This window comes from Pelobates fuscus, chromosome 3, assembly GCF_036172605.1.
Source record: "Pelobates fuscus isolate aPelFus1 chromosome 3, aPelFus1.pri, whole genome shotgun sequence".
NCBI lineage: Eukaryota > Metazoa > Chordata > Amphibia > Anura > Pelobatidae > Pelobates > Pelobates fuscus.
Genome location: NC_086319.1, coordinates 165,645,689 through 165,668,596, shown reverse-complemented (window position 1 = coordinate 165,668,596; position 22,908 = coordinate 165,645,689). Strand labels below are relative to the sequence as shown.

General features: G+C 38.9%; 1 protein-coding gene across 2 annotated transcripts in view; it reads right to left on the bottom strand.

The window, feature by feature from the left end:
• BCL2L14 (BCL2 like 14) overlaps window positions 1-22,908 on the bottom strand; it is a 48,916-nt gene that overhangs the window by 5,046 nt on the left and 20,962 nt on the right. For both annotated transcript variants that reach the window (XM_063445318.1, XM_063445319.1), the window contains exons 2-3: window positions 10,483-10,822; window positions 1,737-1,868 (exon numbers count right to left, since the gene is read on the bottom strand). In XM_063445318.1, the coding sequence (XP_063301388.1) occupies window positions 1,737-1,868; window positions 10,483-10,792 (442 nt within the window). In that variant the 5' untranslated portion in view covers window positions 10,793-10,822. The remainder of the gene's footprint in view (window positions 1-1,736; window positions 1,869-10,482; window positions 10,823-22,908) is intronic.

Here is a 22,908-nt window from a genome sequence, read left to right as displayed (position 1 = left end):
CTTGGTGAGTCGAAAACAGGAGTCTACCACTAGTTGTTTTGCCTGCTTGGGCATTAGCAGAGAGGCAATAAGCCTCCAACAATAGTGGGGTGTTCGACTACTCAAATAGTTTCCAGCACTCCCCAGATTCTCAAGTTGTGCTCTGGCCCTGTCCTCCATGGTGGCTATCTGTGCCTGTTGCCGTGCTTGGTTTCTGTAGCGCTCCTATAGCAGCATCAGTAGCCGATTGTGCTAGCTTGGTGCCTTCCATGCCTTCCTTTACTGCCTGCACCTTATTAGTTTGCTTAGATACTGCCTCGCGGACCAGTGCCATATCCGCACTTATTTCTGTCATTAGTGCCTTGATATCTGCTTTGATAGATGGAGCAGAGTCCTTCAGCTCCGCAGTTGTCTGTGGTACTGTGCATGGCCTAAGTGGAGGGTAGAGATCAGCGGCAACGCTGCCATCATCCGACAACATTGAGGTATGATCCTCAGCGGGTACAATCTTGGCAGATTCAAGCCGCGGGGTTGTGCGTAGGAAAACTCCTAGATCTTGGAGTCCCAAGCCCAGGTCTGCTCATTGCTTTTTGTTTCTTTTCCCCATATGGCTTGGCGTCTGGCTGGTCTGGCCTCTGAGCTCAGCATTAGTGGGCCGATGACCGGAATTAGCCAGGTATATCTAGGTAAGCTTGCAGAGCTGCATCGATGTGCGTCCAGCTTGTGCAAGTGCTGGCTCCACCAGAATTTGGTTTGCAAGCCCTATATTTAATCCTGTAACTTTCCAAGACACCATAAAACATGTACATGGGAGGGTACTGCTATACTCAGGAGACTTCACTGAACACAAATATTACTGTTTCAAAACAGTAAAACGTATCATGATGATATCGTCAGTGAAAGTGTCTTTTTTGCATTTTCACACACAAACGGCACTTTTACTGATTAGATCATAGTTATGATAAGTTTTACTGTTTTGAAACACGAATATCTGTATTCAGCAAAGTTTCCCAAGTGTGTGGTGTTTTCGAAACAAACAAATATGAACACTAACTTTGTCCAGTGTTTGTGACTAAGTGACTACTAAAGAGACTGGACATACCCAATTTGCAATACCTTGGGTTGTCTACTTTTGCAAACAGTATGTCATCATGGGGGTAATTCGTTCATCTGAATGCAATAAAAGTTGTCAAAATTAAAAAAAAAAACATTTATAAATAGAAACAAATGCACTGGCTCTTTATCTGTAGAGGTCTTACAATTTCTAGGACAGTGGTTATTTGTAGTTGAAAAAGTGCTCTAGAGCTGCAGGCTCCCACTCATGAACCCCACACATTCCTGTTCTCAGTCACATATACATGTATGTCCTGATGTTAATCACCAGACTGTATGATTGTACAGAGTTGTAAGATATATACCCATTTCAGCTTCCATGGAAATAAGCTAGAACAAGCCTTGTTATCTTTGGCAGGAGAAATGAGTATGAATCTTTAAATATGTGGAAGAATATCAGCTAGAAGATGAAGTATGGAAAACAAGGTTCCCTGCTGAGCTCAAAAGAAGAGATATGGCTTTCAACTTGCAGGACCTGATCTGTTCTCACAATGTTTGAACTAGTGGTCTTTGCCAGGAACTACTGTAAATCTCTCCTGAGACTTGTAGTTTAGAATGTAATTTCTATATAGTGATAACTGTAGACACTTTAAAATTCATTGAGGAATGTATCCTTAAAGGCAACAGCTTGAGCATCTTCTTACCATCTGAATGACACTCCTCCGTTTCCTTAACTTCAAGTCCACGATAACATATTTCTTCCGGCTCTCTTTCACTCTCAATAATCGCCCGCAACCTTCTGACTATTGCATTGTCTGTTCCTGTTGCAACCATATCTGATACCAAAATGATTGATAATATTAGAAACATTATAGTTTACCTTCAAGTAGCATATAATCCATAGATCTGTAGATTCTGTTTTTTTGAGACAGCTAAAGGTCCTCCAGCACAACTTGACATGACTAAAATAATGCAAAGTTTATTTGGTTTTGGCAGATGCTGGAAACTTGGTCACAAAACTGAATCAATGTCAGCTTCTCATGCTAATAACAGCCAATACACATCACCAATTTCAGATGGAGTTAGATATTGATGAACTAGATATAGATTTAGTAGCCTTAACAGAAACATGGCTCTCCCACTCTGACACTGCTACCCCTGCATCTTTGTCCTTTGGTGGTCAACTTACCCACAACCCAAGACACTCTGGATGTAAAGGTGGTGGTGCAGGGTTTCTCCACTCACCTCACTGCTCCTTCAAACATCTACCCCCCCCCCCCCTCTCTTTCCCATCATTTGAGATTCATTCAATTCGCCTTTTCAAACCCTTGTCTGCTAACATTAGGGTTATCATCCCCCTGGTTCCCGTCTCCTCTTCCTTGACCATTTTGCTGCCTGGCTACCCTACTTCCTCTCCTCTAATATTCCAGCCCTAATTCTCAGGACTTCAATATTCCCATTAACCCACCTATGACCTCAGCACCCTCTAAACTATTTTCAAATACTTCCTCCTCAGGCTATCGCAGTGGGCTAATTCTGCCACCCATGTAGCTGGCAATACCTTCCACCTCATTTTCTCTTATGCATGTACAGTATCTAATATCTGCAACACTCCAATTCCTCTCTCCGGTCACCACCTCTTATCGTTTGCTCTCGAGTACCCCCTCACCCAACAACCTCAGCCTAACCCCCCTTAACTCAGGAGGAACCTTAATTCTATTGACCTCCAGCAGCTGTCATCTGATATTGATTCACAACTGCTTTTCATCCCTTCCCTCTCCTGTTCCTCACTGTTCCTAACACTACCCTCACCTCTGCCTTGAACGCTGCAGCCCCTGCTCCAAACATGCACCTCAAGGAGGACACACCCCCAACTGTGACATAATAAATCAACACGCTACTTGCAAAGATGCTCCGGTTGTGCTGAACACTCCTGGAGGAAGTCTTGCACCCAGTTAGACTTTCTCCATTATAGATTCATACTCTGTTCATACAGCGCAGCCCTTGCCCTCGCCAAACAGTCATACTTTTCCTCTCTCATTAGTTTATGCTCCAGCAAACCCAGGTATCTCTTTGACACCTTTAACTCTTTTCTTCGCCCTGCTGTGGCCACCCCCCAAACTAACTTTACAGCCGATAGCTTTGCATGCTACTTTACTTTACCAGCTAAGGAAAGAATTCTCTCTGCTGCCTTTGACACTGTCCTTGGTCCCCTCCTATTTTCTCTTTACTTTTCTTCCATGTCTGACTGGATGTCCTCCCGCTTTCTGAAACTCAATCTCTCTAAAACTGAGATCTTTGTCTTTCCTTTTAATACTGATCCTCCTCTTTCACTCTCCCTTCAAGTTAGTGGTATCCACATAAGTCCATCCCTGCAAGCGCGCTGTCTTGGCGCCATACTTGATTCTGGCCTCACCTTTGAGCCTCACATCCAGTATGTTCCCAAATCCTGTAGCTTCCATCTTAAAAACATAGCCCGCATGCACCCCTTTCTTCAGCAAGATGCTACCAAGGAGATGTCCATTCTCTAGTAATTTCCTGCATCTATTATTGTAACCCTTTCCTAATTGGTCTTCCCAAAAGCTGTATTGCCCCGCTACATTCTGTAATGAATGCTGCTGTCAGCCTGATTTTCCTCTCTAGTCAGTCCTCTCACACCTCGCCCCTCTGTCAGTCCTTACATTGGCTTCCTGTATCCTATAGGAGTCAATGCAAAGTGCTAACCCATACCTATAAAGCACTGAACAATTCTAGCCCCTCATATCTCTTCACAGATCCAAAGGCATGCCCCTTCTCGGTCTCTCTGCTCGCACGCGTATGGCCAACTCACAAATGCAGGACTTCTCGCGGGCGGCTCTCTTCCTATGGAATAGCCTGCCTACCACCATCAGACTCCCCTAGTCTGATGGTGCCTTAAAACCCATCTTTTTAGGAAAGCTTATGGCCTCCCAGAGTAACCTCTGCCTTACATACCTGTCTCTTGCTCTCTCCTAAAGGGCTGCACTCTACTCTCTCCTCCAGCTCTGCTTCACTCCCACCTTATTTGATTGATATTTCCTGTCCTTATGTGTTTTACACCACACCTCTTATATACTGTAAGTTCGTTTGAGCAGGGTCCTCTTTAACCTATCGTTCCTGTAAGTTTTCTTGTAATTGTCCTATTTATAGTTAACCCCCCCCTCATAATATTGTAAAGCGCTACGGAATATGTTGGCACTATATAAATGTCAATAATAATAATAATAAGCAAGACCTTATTTTAATGCACTGAGAAAAAGGCATCATTTTGTGCAAGTCTTTAATTCTCTCCAGAGATATAAAGGGGCAAAAATTAAAAAATTACTCTAATTAGTCTTAACGGTACTAATAGTTTAAGGACCCCACTCAAAACCATCATTTCTTTTTTTCTTGGGCACGCTCTTCTGGGATTCCAAAGCAAAGTACCCAAAAAGTGAAGTGCGTGTGCATTCATGATGTCTATGTGCCATTGCAGAACACCAGATCAGAGGTTGGCTGTCCTGCAGTGCTGCCCCTCATGTAAGCAAGGCTAACACAAGTCAAGTGTTGGCAGGTATGCAATGATATTTAAGAGATTGGCTTCAAATTGGAGGATGGGTCTCTTGGTCATGCCATACCTGCTAATTTAGTTATAAAATATTTTATCAGGAAGGATAAATGGAGATTTCTCTCGTTTTCAAGAATGTCCTGGGCCCCCCAAAAAATACAAAAAACTAAAACAAACAAAAAACAACAAACCCACAATTAATTTATATATATATATATATATATATATATATATATATATATATATATATATATAAATTGTTATAGGGATAATACCATGGCACCAGCATGTATGCTAAATTACTCTGGAGTAAAGGGAGTTATATAAAAATTTTCGCTAGTAATTAAAGTGCCACATAACTAAATAGTTATAACTTAAAGACAATAAGCCATTACATTGAGTCTAATGTGCATCAACTGCCTGGCGTGGGAGTCCTTAGTGATGGGAGTGATACTCCCTGGTTATTTGGGATTATTTAGCTATGTGGCACTTTAATTACTAGCAAAAAATTTTATATAACTCCCTTTACTCCTGAGTAATTTAGCATACATGCTGGTGCCATGGTATTATCCCTATAACAATTTCTATACTATGTATATAGATGTATTTATGTTATTATGTAATATTATGTGTTGTTTGTATTTTTAATTATTTTCTATCTATCAACATACCAATTATCCTGATTACGTTATTTGCAAACAGACACGTCAATTATGACCTCACTCCACCTTGTTTTCACCTTCCAATGAACATCTGATCACTGCATATTTAAAGGCTGTTTTTTTCACTGTTTAATTGTCTTGATAAAAGTCCAGATGGGACTGAAACGTTGACACTTTCTACTTGAAATTTTTGCTGCAATAAAGAAGCACTATTTTTGAACCATGTCAAGTCCTGTGAGTGCTTTCCTACAAGGTATTCTATATTATGGCCAGGATTAGCACCAAGGCATTACAAGACCGGGAGCAGTATATATACACTCCTCGTGTCCCGCACTCACTGCTCCCGGTCTTGTAATGCCTTGGTGCTAATCCTGGCCATAATATAGAATAATATAGAATACCTTGTAGGAAAGCACTCACATATATATATGAGAAAAAAAGGAAGAGAGAAATCTGTCCTATAGCGCATATAACAATATACGCAATGTAGAAGAAAAACCAGTTAAAAGAATATACTTTATTGAATAAACAAAAAGAACGAAAACTTAAACCATATATAAAGGGAAAGGGGAAGTGAGGTGAGATGCACCTAAGTGAAAGATATATATAGAACCCTTACTAGGTAAATCGATAAAACAATGCTGCCTAAAGGGTACCTCAGTGGCAACACAGTCCACCTAGAGGGGTGTATGATCGCACTAAATGCCGATATCACAGAGTACGTCTCTAGTTGAGAGCAATAAACAGTAAATTGCTACCTCAAGAGAAAGAGAGACAAGTAATAATTGGCATCAATGTAGGGCGATACTAATGAACGAGTGTTCCAGTGGCAGCAAAAGCTACAGTAAATCCGGATGCCACAAAGTATTACAAAATAAGTCTCTTACTATGAATAGTAACAGATCATAGAGTAGATAGAAGGGACAAGTAATAGTTGGCAGCAGAGATACTGGAATGCTAAAAGGGAATACAGTAATATAACAAAAAGCGTCAAACTGAAGCCAGGCTCCCCCAAGGAACGTTAGCTAAATGCTAATATAGATTGTAGCCTGCCCTGCTCACCATACTGACTACTGTAATAATACGATGATTGTCAGACTATACACTGAATCCCACTAGTGGTATACACCTAATCAAAGAAGCCCGCGTTGCCAATGCAGATGTACCACGCTAGATATGATACCAAAAGTCACACAATGCATACACCGTAGCCCATAGGTAAAGGAGATACCATCCGCAACAGAGATCTAAAGACGAGATAACAATAGAAAGGGAATGGTGCCTTCATGGGTACCAGGTATAGTAAAGTAGTATGAGAGGAGGACGGAAGGAGGTATAGCTATACAAACTGTATAGTAGTAATCAGCATGTCTTAAGCATTATAATAGTAGTATGGGGGATAACCTAGGCAGTATTGAGATTCCCATTCAAATATATGAAATACCCTGGTCGGCAGTAAGGATCCCGTTCCAGTCAGGAAGCTATCTAGCGACTTTGGTCGATTACAAGTTAAAATTGCTGTATGATAACGCGAAAGCGAGTAAATAATAATAATAGTCGAAAATAAGATAGACAGAGTAACGCCTGAGGAACAGGGAAGTAGATCGGGTAAGTATCTGACCCGAGATCGGATAGGAATATAACCCAAAGGAAATCAGATAGATGTCTTCAACCGAGATCGGGTAAAGGTCTCGCCCGACGCGCGTTTCGCCTGTGTTCCAGGCTCATCAGGGGGAAAAGACTTCCCAAATCGGTTAGGTTTAAATAGCCCGCTCACAAACCTCGTTGGTTCCCAAAGGGGTGAGGGGGAGGGGCCAGAGTACGGTAGCCGAGAATCCTCCAGAGGTGTTCCAAACCTCATTGATGATATATGAGTGAATGTTTCCTATGCCAATAAAATCAGGACATGAAAAGTAATGTATCAATCCATTCTACTTAGGAGTAAAATGGTAGAGATTAGAAATTCTTGTCAAAAAGACAATTCATTGGTAATGAATGGAAAGATCCATTCATAAAAATCAGATGAAATCAGCAATTAATAGTAATAAATCACACTATCACTAATGTAAGGCATGGGTGATATAAAGAAATATACCTTGATGCTGGACCAAATACAACCGGGATTGTGCTGACATGATGGGAACTATATAAAGCATAAGGATATCCTATCTGAAGGATTTGATAAATAGATTGGTCAACAGACTACAATGAAGTCAAAAGATGACGAAATGACAGGATCTTAATGAATGAATGGTGTATAGTTAAATTCCTAATTTAAACCTAGAGGGGATAAGGTTTTAAATGAGAAAATCCATTGGGACTCTTTACGTAACAAAGCCTTATTGAAGTCACCCTTTCTAGGATTCGGGAGTAATTTTTCAATGGCTTGAAATTTCAAATTATCAAGATTACCCTCATGGAAGTTTTGAATGTGTCTTGCCACCGGGGTTGGTGTGACCACATTCTTAATAGACGTCACATGTTGTAAAATTCTGCGTCTAAATTGTTGAAACGTTTTTCCGATATACTGGATACCACAGCTACAGGTAATTAGGTAAATTATTCTTGTAGTACTGCAGTTCACCAAAGCATTTGTCTCAACAATGATGTGAGTTTGTGTGGATGTAGTGGATTTTGAGGGTAAAATATACTGGCAAGCCTTGCAGTGTCCGCATCTATAGGTGCCTTTTGTCCCCGTTAACCAGTTCATAGGTGGCAAAGGGGATGCTAGATGACTCCGGACAAGTTGGTCTTGAAGGTTACTGGGCCTACGAGCTGTTAGTGGAGGGTACTATGGTAGCATTTTAGAGAGTACAGGGTTATGGAGGAGTATTGGCCAATTGGTTTTGAGAATCTTGGACATGGGTGCCCACCCCTGATCAAAAGTGGCGATACAGCGTGGGGCCTTTTGTTCTTGTTTCAGCCTGGTGGACAGAAGGGTGGATTTGCTGTCCACCGTACACACCCGATGGAAAGCCATTTTCAATACCCGATTTGGATAGCCCAGTTCCTTGAAGCGAGATCTTAGGATTTGACATTCCTTGTAGAAAGTTTGATCTACCGAGCAGTTTCGTCTTGCCCGCAGATACTGGCTATAGGGAATAGAGGCTTTCAGTTTGAACGGGTGGTGGCTCTCCCAGTGTAGCAGGCTATTCGTGGAAGTAACCTAGTCTCGTTCCTTGATATTCCTATATCCACGGATACCACCAACCCCCAGACCTCTACCAACTCTTCATTAAATCCTTTTTTAGATCAGGATCAGCCCCGACAACAACGGGGTCGTTTAAGAGACAGGGACCGCTGGGCATACAAGAACCAGAGTCGCACCCAAAGACATCTATCTGATTTCCTTTGGGTTATATACCTATCCGATCTCGGGTCAGATACTTACCCGATCTACTTTGGCTATCCCTGTTCCTCAGGCGTTACTCTGTCTATCTTATTTTCGACTATTATTATTATTTACTCGCTTTTGCGTTATCATACAGCAATTTTAACTTGTAATCGACCAAAGTCGCTAGATAGCTTCCTGACTGGAACGGGGTCCTTACTGCCGACCAGGGTATTTCATATATTTGAATGGGAATCTCAATACTGCCTAGGTTATCCCCCATACTACTATTATAATGCTTAAGACATGCTGATTACTACTATACAGTTTGTATAGCTATACCTCCTTCCGTCCTCCTCTCATACTACTTTACTATACCTGGTACCCATGAAGGCACCATTCCTATTCTATTGTTATCTTGTCTTTAGATCTCTGTTGCGGATGGTATCTCCTTTACCTATGGGCTACGGTGTATGCATTGTGTGACTTTTGGTATCATACCTAGCGTGGTACATCTGCATTGGCAACGCAGGCTTCTTTGATTAGGTGTATACCACTAGTGGGATTCAGTGTATAGTCTGACAATCATCGTATTATTACAGTAGTCAGTATGGTGAGCAGGACAGGCTACAATCTATATTAGCATTTAGCTAACGTTCCTTGGGGGAGCCTGGCTTCAGTTTGACGCTTTTTGTTATATTACTGTATTCCCTTTTAGCATTCCAGTATCTCTGCTGCCAACTATTACTTGTCCCTTCTATCTACTCTATGATCTGTTACTATTCATAGTAAGAGACTTATTTTGTAATACTTTGTGGCATCCGGATTTACTGTAGCTTTTGCTGCCACTGGAACACTCGTTCATTAGTATCGCCCTACATTGATGCCAATTATTACTTGTCTCTCTTTCTCTTGAGGTAGCAATTTACTGTTTATTGCTCTCAACTAGAGACGTACTCTGTGATATCGGCATTTAGTGCGATCATACACCCCTCTAGGTGGACTGTGTTGCCACTGAGGTACCCTTTAGGCAGCATTGTTTTATCGATTTACCTAGTAAGGGTTCTATATATATCTTTCACTTAGGTGCATCTCACCTCACTTCCCCTTTCCCTTTATATATGGTTTAAGTTTTCGTTCTTTTTGTTTATTCAATAAAGTATATTCTTTTAACTGGTTTTTCTTCTACATTGCGTATATTGTTATATGCGCTATGGGACAGATTTCTCTTCCTTTTTTTCTCTCATTCATAAAATTAGGGTTACCCCCTGTTCTGTCCTTTAGGATTGATTTCGGCCTTTTCTATTTATTTATTTATATATATATATATATATATATATATATATATATATATATATATATATATATATATATATATATATATATATACACACACACACACACACACATACGCATACATACATACACACATACTAAGAAATATAGTCAAGCATAATTACATGTGCATTCTGTATTGAGGTATGTTGCCATAAATCTCTTGTGCAGAAGCTATTCCATATTTGCAGTGCTCTGTAGGAAAATGGGGGATCGAGCCACTTTCTTTTTGTATTGAGGTAAATGTAATAAAGGGCTCGTACTGGATCGGAGATTATAGGAGGTGGGGACAGTTGGGGAGAACATTCTGCTCAGGTACGGTGGGAGCTTCCCATAAAATCTCTTAAACACAAGGCTGGAAAGATAAAGAGTGCTTTGGGATTCTAGCGATAGCCAGTTTAGCTTTTTAACATGTTACAATGGTGGGTCATGTAATCATTTTATAGCAGATAAGAATTACAGAAGAAAAGAACAGATAGTTCATTATTCAGGGGGTCATTGGATTCTAAGTGCAAACTAATTATTGTTCGGTCACAAAAACTAACAAAACTACTTACTCGCAGCAAGAGATTTCCTTTTTTTCTTCTTGTCGTTTTCAGGCTTCAGGCACTTGGGGGTCATACGCTTAAGCCATTTGCTCTTTTTCTTTGTGCCTTTAGGGGATTTATGTCTCTTGTGGTCATTCCCATTAGTGGCAATTGTGTGCTCCCCGTCTGCTTCTCCCTGTGCACCTTCCTGGTTTATGTGCCCGAACTTGCTGGCTGACCGTGTGCGTTGGGCATACACCATCAACAGCCTGTACTCCACACTCCCCGTTTCATCCTGCAGGGGAATGTCATCCATTGTCGCATCCTGAACAGAGACCATTATAGGCAATGCAGGGGGTCAGAGACTTGTCTGAGTAGGGTTGACAAAAACAAATGACGTTAGTATTAAGACCTTCTTTAATCACGTATGTACCTTTATAAAAGCAACTTGTATTAAAATCTAAATAATTTGTCATATACTCAAGAATGGAGATGCTAATGGTAACCAGTTCTGTTGAACATGTGACATATCGACGTATTCTGGACAGAGACATTCTACCATCGAAGGAGACTTTCAGAGCAGCTTGGGGATCAAAAGAGTATTAACATTATTTATAGCACACGTTCATAGCAGTGAAAAGTCAGAAGGAACTCTTCTATATTCATTGCAATATACAGTGTCCAGTGTCTGGTTAGATTTACAGGGCCAGTGCTGTACATACCTATAATAAATTATCCAAAGTGGTCTATACATTCACTACACGAGGAAATCTATTTTGGAGCTGGATTTTATGGACACGTTCTAGTAGTCATTGTGTAGTAAATACCTTTCTTAGTACATTTGGCAAATTGGTGCAAGATACACCTGTTGCAATTTCCCCCAGTAGGGATGGGCTGTAAGGTTATAAAAAAAAAATAAAAAAAAAAAAGGAAGGAAGAAGAAGGTATCCACACACCAGAAGTCATACAATCTATAAAATAAATGGTTTGGCACCTGTAACAGATTGACCCCTGTACTAGTGGGTGTATTCAAATGTTGCACAAAGTCTACTATCCAATAAATTATTTTTAAAAAAATACTCTATTTCTGTAAAATATATTTTCATGTTTTGTTCTTTGTGGGATCTGCCTATCCAAATGAAAGGCATTGGATTACTTAGACTACAGGCATTCATCTAGAATTGTTGGATGCCAGCACATACCCAGAAACTGTTGAACATATTCTCCCCATTCTTGCGAAATAAATTTATAGAGTACTATTATCTCCCCAAGTTGCCTTTTAACCAAGTTACTTGTTAGGATCCCAGAGTTCTGCACTGATCTTATGTCATAAAATAAACAAATCTCAGATTGTACTGAATAGAACAGGTTATTTATAAAGTATAAGGAGGAACGGTCAACCTTTTAGGAGATCTCATGTGACATATCTCCAGAAATCTATATGAAATCTCATTGTCTGGTTCCACATCAATTTATAGGAAAATCCCGTGTTTGATCACCATTTAGTGACTCATGGTCTTGCTTATGTTTATTGCTTTACTTGCAGCCAAAGCACTTGCAAGTTATTGACCATGTGACATTTCAGCCTCCTTGCTCATCTAATCACCTGATTTGTGGTAAATGTGCGGTAACTGGATAAACAAGTTTTTCATATGGCAGAGAAAATCCACAATTTTTAAATCCACAATTTCTAGTGTGCTGCAGCTCATATTAACCCCCTATGATTTTTCACATTTCCATCCCATGCAGGGGTTTTAATAGCCTGGTCATACAATTCCATGCTCACCTCTTTCACCACAAAGTAAAAACAAAACAAAAAATACAACAGAATTTGCAGATCTGATCTTGTTTCTACTCTTCAAATCAGTAAATTATCTTAAGAAAGGCATCATAAGAAAATCATATATTTTATGGATGACAAGTGTCATCCAATAGGCAGCGAGTAAAAAAATGCAACAGCTAGACATTAAAGAAAAACCCAAAGCACCATAACCAATGGGCTGTAGTGGTAATAGTGCCAGGAGTGCCCTGACATCCACCCATGGTAAGTTGTCAAACAGTTTGTAGATGGTTTGACAACATACCTGCGGTTCATTGAGTGCCGGTCACCTGGAAGCTCTCTGCTGACAATGAGCTGACCAGGCACTGCAGGACTTTGCTCATTGAAGCTAACAGAAGCTCTGTGCAGGGGCTTTCGTCTCTTCTGGAATTTGAGACCAGGGCTTCATGGACCTTTAGTAAGTTGTTAAACAATTTACAGTTGCCCAGGGCACCATAATCAAAAGTAGTGCTTATGAATTATGGTTTTTAGAGTGTTCATGAAATCTTGCCTGGAACTGGATTCTGTAGTTATAATTAGTTTTCTCAAATACTATGAAATGATTTGAAAGGTATAAGGATTGTCACACAGAATCAGACAAATAAAGTAATAGTAAAAAAATATATATATTTATTTATCAGGCTTGCAGCGCTTCAAACAGCTTATCTAAAAATGGCCCCAGCAGACAAATCGAAGCCTTGGGTCCATTGATACCTGGGACTCTGTGGTTGTGAGCAGGGGTTTAAGCCTCCACTGTAGGGATAATTGTGGAACAAAATATAAATAAATAAATATTTTATGGAAATTATGAAAAATGTTATTAAACATATTAATATGGAGATAATCATAGAATTACGCCCACAATTTTAAATAAAAGAGATACCTACTATTTTATCTCTGATCCCAAATTCTTGTAGTTCTACCTAATTTATAATTCAATAAAGGACACAATAACTATATTACTTACAAATATAATTTGTGACAAAAATCTATATGATAACATAATCAGTGATCATACAACAGGAAATTGCTTCCAACATGTCGGATTATAATTTCCATAGTAGACAACAAAAGTCTTGAGAATAAGCAATGTAGTTACTGGATCACAGAATTTATCACCAAATCTGCAGGACGTGTAATTACATCTTAAATGCGTTAAAGCCCATTGTAGTTAGGATGCAATGACACCTGCCGGAGCCTCCTGTGTGTGATTAAAGTCCCCCCCCCCCCCCCCCCCCCAAAAAAAAAAAATTGGACGCATATATATTTTAGTATTGTGTGGGACAGGGGCATTAGCAGCTTAAGAGTGGGGGAATAGGGGCAGTATGGTGGGGGATTGGGGCTTTATTTTGATGGGCACAGGGGCTGTATTGTGACGGATTGATTCTTAAGTGTGGTGAGAGAGTGGAAGTGTTTCGGGGGATTAGGGCATTAGTGAGGAGATGGGAACAGTATTGTGGGGGATTGGGGCTTAGTGGGGGTGGATAGGAACAGTATTGTGGGCAGGGGCAGTATTGTGTGGTGGTTAGTGCAGTATTGATGTAAGTTAGAGGAACATTGTGTGGGGGCAGGGGCAGTATGGTGGGGGTTAAGGACAGTATTGTGGGGGATAGGGACAGTGTTGTGGGACAGGGGCAGTATTTTGGGGGGGTAGGGACAATATTATGGGGCAGGAGCAGTATTGTGGGGGGATAGGGACCGTATTGGGGGCAGTGGCAGTATTTTTGATGGTTAGGGAGCAAGGAACAATATTGGGGGGAGTGGGGCTTAGAGAAAACGCACACTCCACCCAGTCTCCCTACCTTCTGAAGAACTGTAGTGGATCCTGGGGTCCAGTGGACTGGCGCTGCGCTCTTCTGAGGGAGTTTCACTCTACATCCACTCTCTTCCTGTAGAACTCCCTCACGTGCCCTGTTCAGGTCTTGGGAGCCGGAATATGATGTCAAATTCCAGCTCCCAGGCACCACTGCAGGGCGCACAAGGGCACTATACAGGAAGAGAGCGGATGTAGAGCGGAGCTCCCTCGCTTGCCCCCCTGCTCCGGTGCCAGTTCATCCTCAGGTGGGTTGAGTAGCAAGCATGTGGTGGAGGATGAAGTACAACCTACCGCTGCGTTGGTTCCTTGTGCCTTCTCCTATGTCGCGCCACCATGTAAAGAAGTGGAGGATGCATGTATTTGCAACGTCGTTCAGCAGGGAGGCTCTAAGTTGCCACAATTGGGATATCAGGAGTTGAGGTAAGCCTCCTTGCACAATGCTTTACTCCAAAGGGCAGGTCCTGCAGGACTAACGGGAACAGCCTTCCTGCTGTGGAAAAAGCGCAGGAACGTTGTTCCCGTGCGTTCATGCAGGACTCGAGCCCTGAAGGAGAGGTGCGGCTACGACTGCATAAATAAAAACAGAAATAGTGATATAACTCCTAAAGGCAGCAGTGGCATGATCTATACACCAAAACTGCTATACACCAAAACTGCTTCATTAAGCTCAAGTAGTTTTGATGCTTAAGAGTATCCCTTTACATGGCAAGGGATACTCAGATGTGTAAAATTGTAGCATTTTAAAAAAGCCTTTGTCTAAATGTATGCCAAGCAAGGCATAGTATATGATCTATCTTATAAAGCTCAGTGCTGTATTTGTCGTGAGGCAAACAAGGCAATTGCCTTGGGCTGCACTTACCAGGGGGCGGCAAAAAATGCTGCCCCCAAATGCGCAGGCAAATGCCTTCTTAACGTCAGGGCAGGTGGCTAGCTGAGGTCCAAGCTCCCGCCATCACTCTTTAATTTTATTTTTTTAATTTAATTTTTTTAAATGGTTAGGTAAGAAAAAATTTATTTCTGTGTTTCAAAATTACAGGTAACGTTTGAATAGGGTAGGGGTGCACTACCTCCAGCTCCAGCCCCAGAAACGCATGACCTCTGAACCTCAGAGGTGCAGCAAGGGAGGAGAAGGGGCTGGCACTCGACTCTGAGGGGCCAGTCTGATGAAGTCCCACAGGGCCGACCAGAAGCACCAGTGCTCTGCTGGCATCAAAGAGCTGCTGCCTCATGATTAGCACATGGACTATCTATTGGCATGATCTGCACTACACAACCACATGAGAAGGAGCTTCTCAGGTATGTGAGGCTAGGGTGCATAATAACCTACATTAATGCACTGTTTAGTAGATGATGTACTCGAACACTATTTGAAGTAAATTGTAGTTGAGAACTTTGCAAGGTAAAAATAATAATAAAGTGGAGAAAAAAGAAAAGAAAAAGTTTACTAGTATATACCTTATGTATGTAGTTAAAATTGTTCAGTTAAAACTCAAAATAGAGTTGACTTTTGATACAAAGAAGTATTTTTAGGTGCTCAACCAGTTCTAGTGGCTAAATGATGCAATAGAGTGTATAATGGAACCAGCGCTTATGAAATATAATAATAAAAAAATCAAAATGACAATACCTCTGTTATCAATTAGTATAGCTGCTAAACATTCAAATAATTCCTTTCAATACATGTACAAAGTAACAACAAGTTAAGAATGTAGCGCTTATGTATCAATAAATTATTCACCTTTTGGAATTCTTAAGAGTAGGATTTCACTGTCAAATCAACAGGTAGTAGAATATAAAAAATAATCATACATAGTGTAGGTCACACTTATACACCAATTAATGTTTAAATAATATGCGCACTCACAAACAGAGAGCTATAAACCCAGCTCTGGTGTGGATAATTTCTGGATCCGTACAGGCGACCCACCCCTACTGGTGATGTAAATTGGAGGTCTGTAAAACAGTAAAAGTACACCCAATTGCGCAGTATTGTTTAAAAAATATTTTTCGATATATAATGCACTTATCCCAAGTGGGTACTCACAAGTGTGGAGTAAGGATATACTGACTCACTTTTGCAGCGTTGTGCAGATTTGGGACTGCACTCCCTGTTGGATAGAATGATGCTGGGAACCAGGATCCGTAAAAACCAATTAATTTAATAGCACAATGCAATACATAAAATAAAATAGCTTCAATGAGCTAAAAAAAAAAAAAAAAGTCCAGAACGCGTTTCGCCACTGCAAGCGTGGCTTCTTCAAACCGGGTATAATTGATGAATGTCCTGGAGTTCCCTGTACAAGTTTAAATAACCGAAAACGGCGGGCAAACAGTTCGTGCACATTAATCGTCACACACACGTCGGTACCACCCACAGGTACGACGTGTGCGGTCCATGCCTCTTTTCCATATCGGGTATCGCTGAGGAGCCGAGAGGGTTAAGTCCTTTCTTCTCTTCTCGGCTATGTTCATTTCTCCGTGTAGTGGGCTGCATGTGTATAGAATCCAATTCAGCAGTAAATTCGTTGAGAGCTCGTCGTTCTTTAGTGCAGTGTAATCTGTTACTTAATGTCCGCATATATTTAATTATCATAAGATAATATCCGCACATAAAACAGAGAATAAAACAAAGAAGGCAATATCAATGATCTTATCATTGCAGATATGTAGTTTATTCTGATCTATAACGTTGTATCTCATGAATTATAATTCGTAAAAACAACACATCAGTAAATATTGTTAATTCCAATTTTAAACGAACAATTCATTTTTATAGAATCCACTAAAATTAATCAATCAAATCCAAATAAAACCATAATAAAACAAAAGTTAATTTCACCCTTTTTATCCATAATTGATATCAGTCTTATAATTAATCTAAAAAGTGAATGGATAAAACAAACTATTAATTAGTCATCACTTCTTATCTAATGGTCCCCTCAATTTTATGATTAATGCTATATAAAGAAATTTTTTTTTAGATCCAGATAGTATTTATGTGTATTAAGCCCTGATGAATTAGACTTTCTGTTCAGATATTATGTATCTATAAACTTATATTTCTATTTCACATACATTGTTATACATTATGTGAACTCTTGCTTATTTCCACTATTCTTAATATTTATACTTAGTCATCTATTTAGATGATTGATTTATTATTATTTCAAGGTTATGTATCCTTCCCCTCCCTCCCCCCCCCCCATTAATTCCAAAATATTATACTAAAATATCTATTTTCTAGTGTGTAGGAGAAACTGCAGGCGACCCTAACAATGTATTATTTTAAAAGATTCTAACTATTTCCCTTTAACAGTGACAGCTCTGATAGGTGAATAATCACACTCTAATATATATATATATATATATATATATATATACACACACACCATAAACATATTCTGATATGTAAAAATTGTATATTAGAAAAGAACAAGAAAAAAAAAAGGAAAGGAGAGAAGAAATAGAGGAGAGGGGTGGGGAGAAGAGGATAGTCTTAAAAAAAGGATAAAATCATAAAAAATGGCACAACTCAAAATCTGCATTAAGACCGTGTGGGATCAGTGTATTTAATTTATAGATCCATTCCATCTCACGTTTTCCCAAATCTCTTATAAAATCTCCACCTCTCCAATTCGTATTCACTTTATTTATCCCTACAAACATTAAACCCTCTGTTTTTTTATTATGGCACAATTTAAAGTGGCTGGAGGCACTATGCTGCTCAAAACCTATTTGAATTTTGTATATGTGTTCCCTAATTCTAGTGTGTAGGGGTCTTGTTGTTCTCCCCACGTATTTTAATCCGCATGGACAAATTAGAAGAAATATCACATTCTTAGTGTAGCAGGTTATAAATTGTTTAATTTGAATTTTATTGTCTTTATTCAATTCTATGTCTTTTATCACTCTTCGCGTGCATCCTGACTTTTTACAGGCTGAGCATTGACCACAGCCATAAAAACCTTTCTCGTTGTTAAATATGGTAGAAGGGTGGTTACGCTCTTTTAGGGAGCTTCGTACTAAAGTGTTTCTCAGATTCTTTGCACCCCTATAAATCATCCTGGGTTTCACAGGGAGGATTTGCTTCAGAGCTGGATCCTGTAATAGGATTGGCCAGTATTTTTTAATGATTCGGCTTATTTGGTAGTTGTTATTATTATAATTGCAGATAAAAGGGATATCTTGCGTATTGGTAGTAGTTTTTGTTTTATATACTAATAGTTCCTTTCTTTATTTCTTATTTCATTTCTTGATTTCTCTAATTTCCCCACATTATAACCCTTAGTGACAAAATCTGTTTTTATACGTGATGATTGTTCATCATAGGTTGCTAGATCACTACAGTTACACCTGATTCTGAGAAATTGCCCCTTAGGAGCGTTTTCCAACCATGGAGAATGGTGGCAGCTTATGTTCTCAATAAAGCTGTTACAATCCACTGGTTTAAAATGATTTTTGGTCTTAATTCTTCCCTCTTCAATAAAAATATCTAGATCTAAAAATGTAACTATTTCCTTACTCCAATTGCTGCTTAGTTTAATACCCCAATTATTATTGTTTTAAAACTCTAAGAAGGAAACAAGATCACTCTCCTCTCCCTTCCAAATTAAAAGAATATCGTCAATATAACGACATGTCCCTCATAAACAAATTAGTTTTCCCAGAATGACATGAACAAATTGGCATAGCTGGGGGTGAACTTGGTCCCCATGGCCGTCCCATTGATCTGTAAAAAGAAGGTATCGTTATACCAAAAGAAATTATTATTTTAAATCAATTTTATTCCTTCCACTATAAATTCAATTTGTTCTTGTTTAAATTCCTTTGATTCAGTTAAAAAATGTTTCGCTGCTCTACATCCATAGGAATGGGGGATGTTACTGTAGAGTGCCGCCACATCACATGTAACTAAAATGCAGTCACTATCCCAAGGCATATATCTTCTAAAATCTGTAAGACTGAAATAGTATCCTTAATATAGGATCTAGTTTTCAAAACTAGAGGTTGCAGCTGAACATCGATATATTGAGATAGTCTGCTCAAAATAGAATCTATACCTGCTATGATAGGTCTTCCTGGAGTTTTTTTTTTTTACATCTTTGTGAACTTTAGGTAAGAAGTAAAATACTGGAATTTTGGGAAATTTAATGTTTAAAAACTGAAATTCTTTAAAACTTAAAATATTATCACTAAAACCTTTTTCAAAAAAATGTTAAAAATAAAGCATGTATATTATCACTTGGATTCGTTCTTAATTGCTGATATGTATTGGGGTCTTTTAAAATATTTTCAGCTTCTGTGTTATAGAACTGTTTTGACATGAGCACTATTCCCCCTCCCTTGTCTGCCGGTTTTATGACTAAATTTGTATCTGTTTGCAGGTCTTTCAGTGCCTTTTTCCCCAATATTGTAAGATTATGTTTAAACTGATCTTTAGGGACTATTTTATTAATTTCTGTCATGACCATAGTTTCAAATGATATTATTTCATCTGATATCATTTGTTTAGGGTAAAAGGAGGATTTATTTTTCAGAGAAGTATGTTTAGATTCAACTCGATCTTCTGGTTTCACACCTTGGTTCGATTGTTCTCTATTTAGTGGGTTACCAAGAAAGAATTTTTTTAGGCATAAACTACGTTTAAAACGGTTCAGATCTATGTACATATCAAAATGGTTTAATCCTACACTGGGAGCAAATTTTAACCCTTTATTTAACACTGACTTGTGGTGATTATCCAGGGTTTTATCGCTTAAATTAAAAATGCCTTTTGTTAATTCTGTAGATTTAGATCCTTCCTTTTTGATCTGTATTCGTTTTCCTCCCCTAGTCCCTCTAAATCTGGGACCCTTCTTTTTCTGGAATTCGTTGGAATATCCAGTTCCTGATCTACCTTGTGTCGGTCTTTGGGTTGCCGAAAAACCTCTTCTTCCTTATGATCTGACAGGGTTTCATATCTATTGTATGTAGGGATTTTTTCTTTGTTGTCCTGATACTGTCTGTGCGGCCTCTGTTCCCTCTGATTCTGAAAATATCCCCTGTTTGTAAAATTGATTTCCTCTCTTCCTAAATATGTTTGATTCTGATTATCTCTAGTAGAATGAAATCTTGGTCTCCACCTCTCCCTTACTTCATTATGATGATATCTTCTATTTGGTTTGATAATTTGGTTTATAGTAGTTGTCCTTATATGTTTTATCGATATGTCTTTCATTAATCGCCTCTACATTATAATTAGACCTTGGTCTCATAGGAGTAACCTGTTTATCTCTTATATTCATCCTGTTTTTCTGTGCATACTTTGAAAAAGACCTGACTTGTTTCAGTTCATAGTCTTGAGTATCCCTGAGATATTTGCTCTTTTTAACTCCTATAACCTATGCTTCTAGTTTATCCAAATTTCTTTCTATATGAGAGGTAATGTCCTCAAATTGCTCCTCATTCGAGGAGTTTAATAGTACATCTTTTTTTTTTTTAATTCTTTATTTTATATAGGCATGTGATTATGGTGGTACAGAAAAAAGAGAGGGAGACTTGCAAGAGTTGTACAGGTTAGGGTCATCGTGACAGATTACAGAAATCTCCTAGGATTGTCAACCTCATTTTATGTTATATTAACAAGTTTAAACCATAGAGGGTATTCACTAGGCGATGCACATTTTTGATAACATAGGTACATAGATAAGGCTACATGTAGGCACTATATTCTGTTCGCTTTTTACTGGATACATGCTTTAAGTACTTGCACAATTGGTATGTTTAAGTAATAGGAATAGCATGCTTGAACATAGTGGGCAGATAAGCTAGTTTATATCAAACACATCCTATTGTGATTTGTAGTTAGTAGAGCAGCAGGCTATGATTCACTAGTAGTGAGTAATAGTGAAGACTAGGCTAGACGTGTATATCACAGTGGGGGTTTGCTTTCTCTAAATAATAAACACGTGTACTTCACTAAATATGTTAAACATAACAACTGCTAGCAAGGGGGTAGACGTAAGAGACATTTAGTTAAATGTGTTGCCCCGGTTTATACAGGTTAGCTAGGTACTGTGCTACTCAAGGCAGAGATAAGCCATTTTTAAAAGCAGATCCTCATATTCCTGACATTCAGCCCACTTAAACTGGTAGTGTACTAAACACCCTTTAAATGCTGGAGGTCTCCAAAACGCTAAACATTATGTATACGCTGTAACATCAGGTGACAAAATCTAGATTTTGGTATCAATCTAGTGAGAATGTTCGCAGGTAGGTTTCAGGGTTAATAGTACATCTTGACATCTATTTATCTCTATATCCAACTCTTAAATTTTATTTCCTTCTTTTAACAATTAAGTGCATACTAGTGAACGAAAAGCCCTCTAACATTTCATTCCATTCTTCCATAAATTGGTTGTTATCTCTGTCAAAAGTCGGTGTCTTAAAGTATCTCAATCCCCTTGGGGTAATCTTCTCCTGAATATACTTCTCTATAGTAGCTATCTCCCATTTAATTTTTAATTCTTTTTCTAATAGTCTTTCTAATTCATTACTAATTTTGGATTTGGTAATCGGTGGTTTGTTGCTATTTTTGTTCGACCAATTAGCTAATTCCTGCTCCATATTAATAGGAGTATTCTTCCTTTTGTCAAATAGTGACATTATGTGTATTTAGCTGCTAGGTTACCTAAGATTTAGAAGGAAAAAGGCTAAATGATGCAATAGAGTGTATAATGGAACCAGCGCTTATGAAATATAATAATAAAAAAATCAAAATGACAATACCTCTGTTATCAATTAGTATAGCTGCTAAACATTCAAATATTACGAATTATAATTCATGAGATACAACGTTATAGATCAGAATAAACTACATATCTGCAATGATAAGATCATTGATATTGCCTTCTTTGTTTTATTCTCTGTTTTATGTGCGGATATTATCTTATGATAATTAAATATATGCGGACATTAAGTAACAGATTACACTGCACTAAAGAACGACGAGCTCTCAACGAATTTACTGCTGAATTGGATTCTATACACATGCAGCCCACTACACGGAGAAATGAACATAGCCGAGAAGAGAAGAAAGGACTTAACCCTCTCGGCTCCTCAGCGATACCCGATATGGAAAAGAGCATGGACCGCACACGTCATACCTGTGGGTGGTACCGACGTGTGTGACGATTAATGTGCACGAACTGTTTGCCCGCCGTTTTCGGTTATTTAAACTTGTACAGGGAACTCCAGGACATTTATCAATTATACCCGGTTTGAAGAAGCCACGCTTGCAGTGGCGAAACGCGTTCTGGACTTTTTTTTTTTTTTAGCTCATTGAAGCTATTTTATTTTATGTATTGCATTGTACTATTAAATTAATTTGTTTTTACGGATCCTGGTTCCCAGCATCATTCTATCCAACAGGGAGTGCAGTCCCAAATCTGCACAATGCTGCAAAAGTGAGTCAGTATATCCTGACTCCACACTTGTGAGTACCCACTTGGGATAAGTGCATTATATATCGAAAAATATTTTTTAAACAATACTGCGCAATTGGGTGTACTTTTACTGTTTTACAGACCTCCAATTTACATCACCAGTAGGGGTGGGTCGCCTGTACGGACCCAGAAATTATCCACACCAGAGCTGGGTTTATAGCTCTCTGTTTGTGAGTGCGCATATTATTTAAACATTAATTGGTGTATAAGTGTGACCTACACTATGTATGATTATTTTTTATATTCTACTACCTGTTGATTTGACAGTGAAATCCTGCTCTTAACAATTCCAAAAGGTGAATAATTTATTGATACATAAGCGTTACATTCTTAACTTG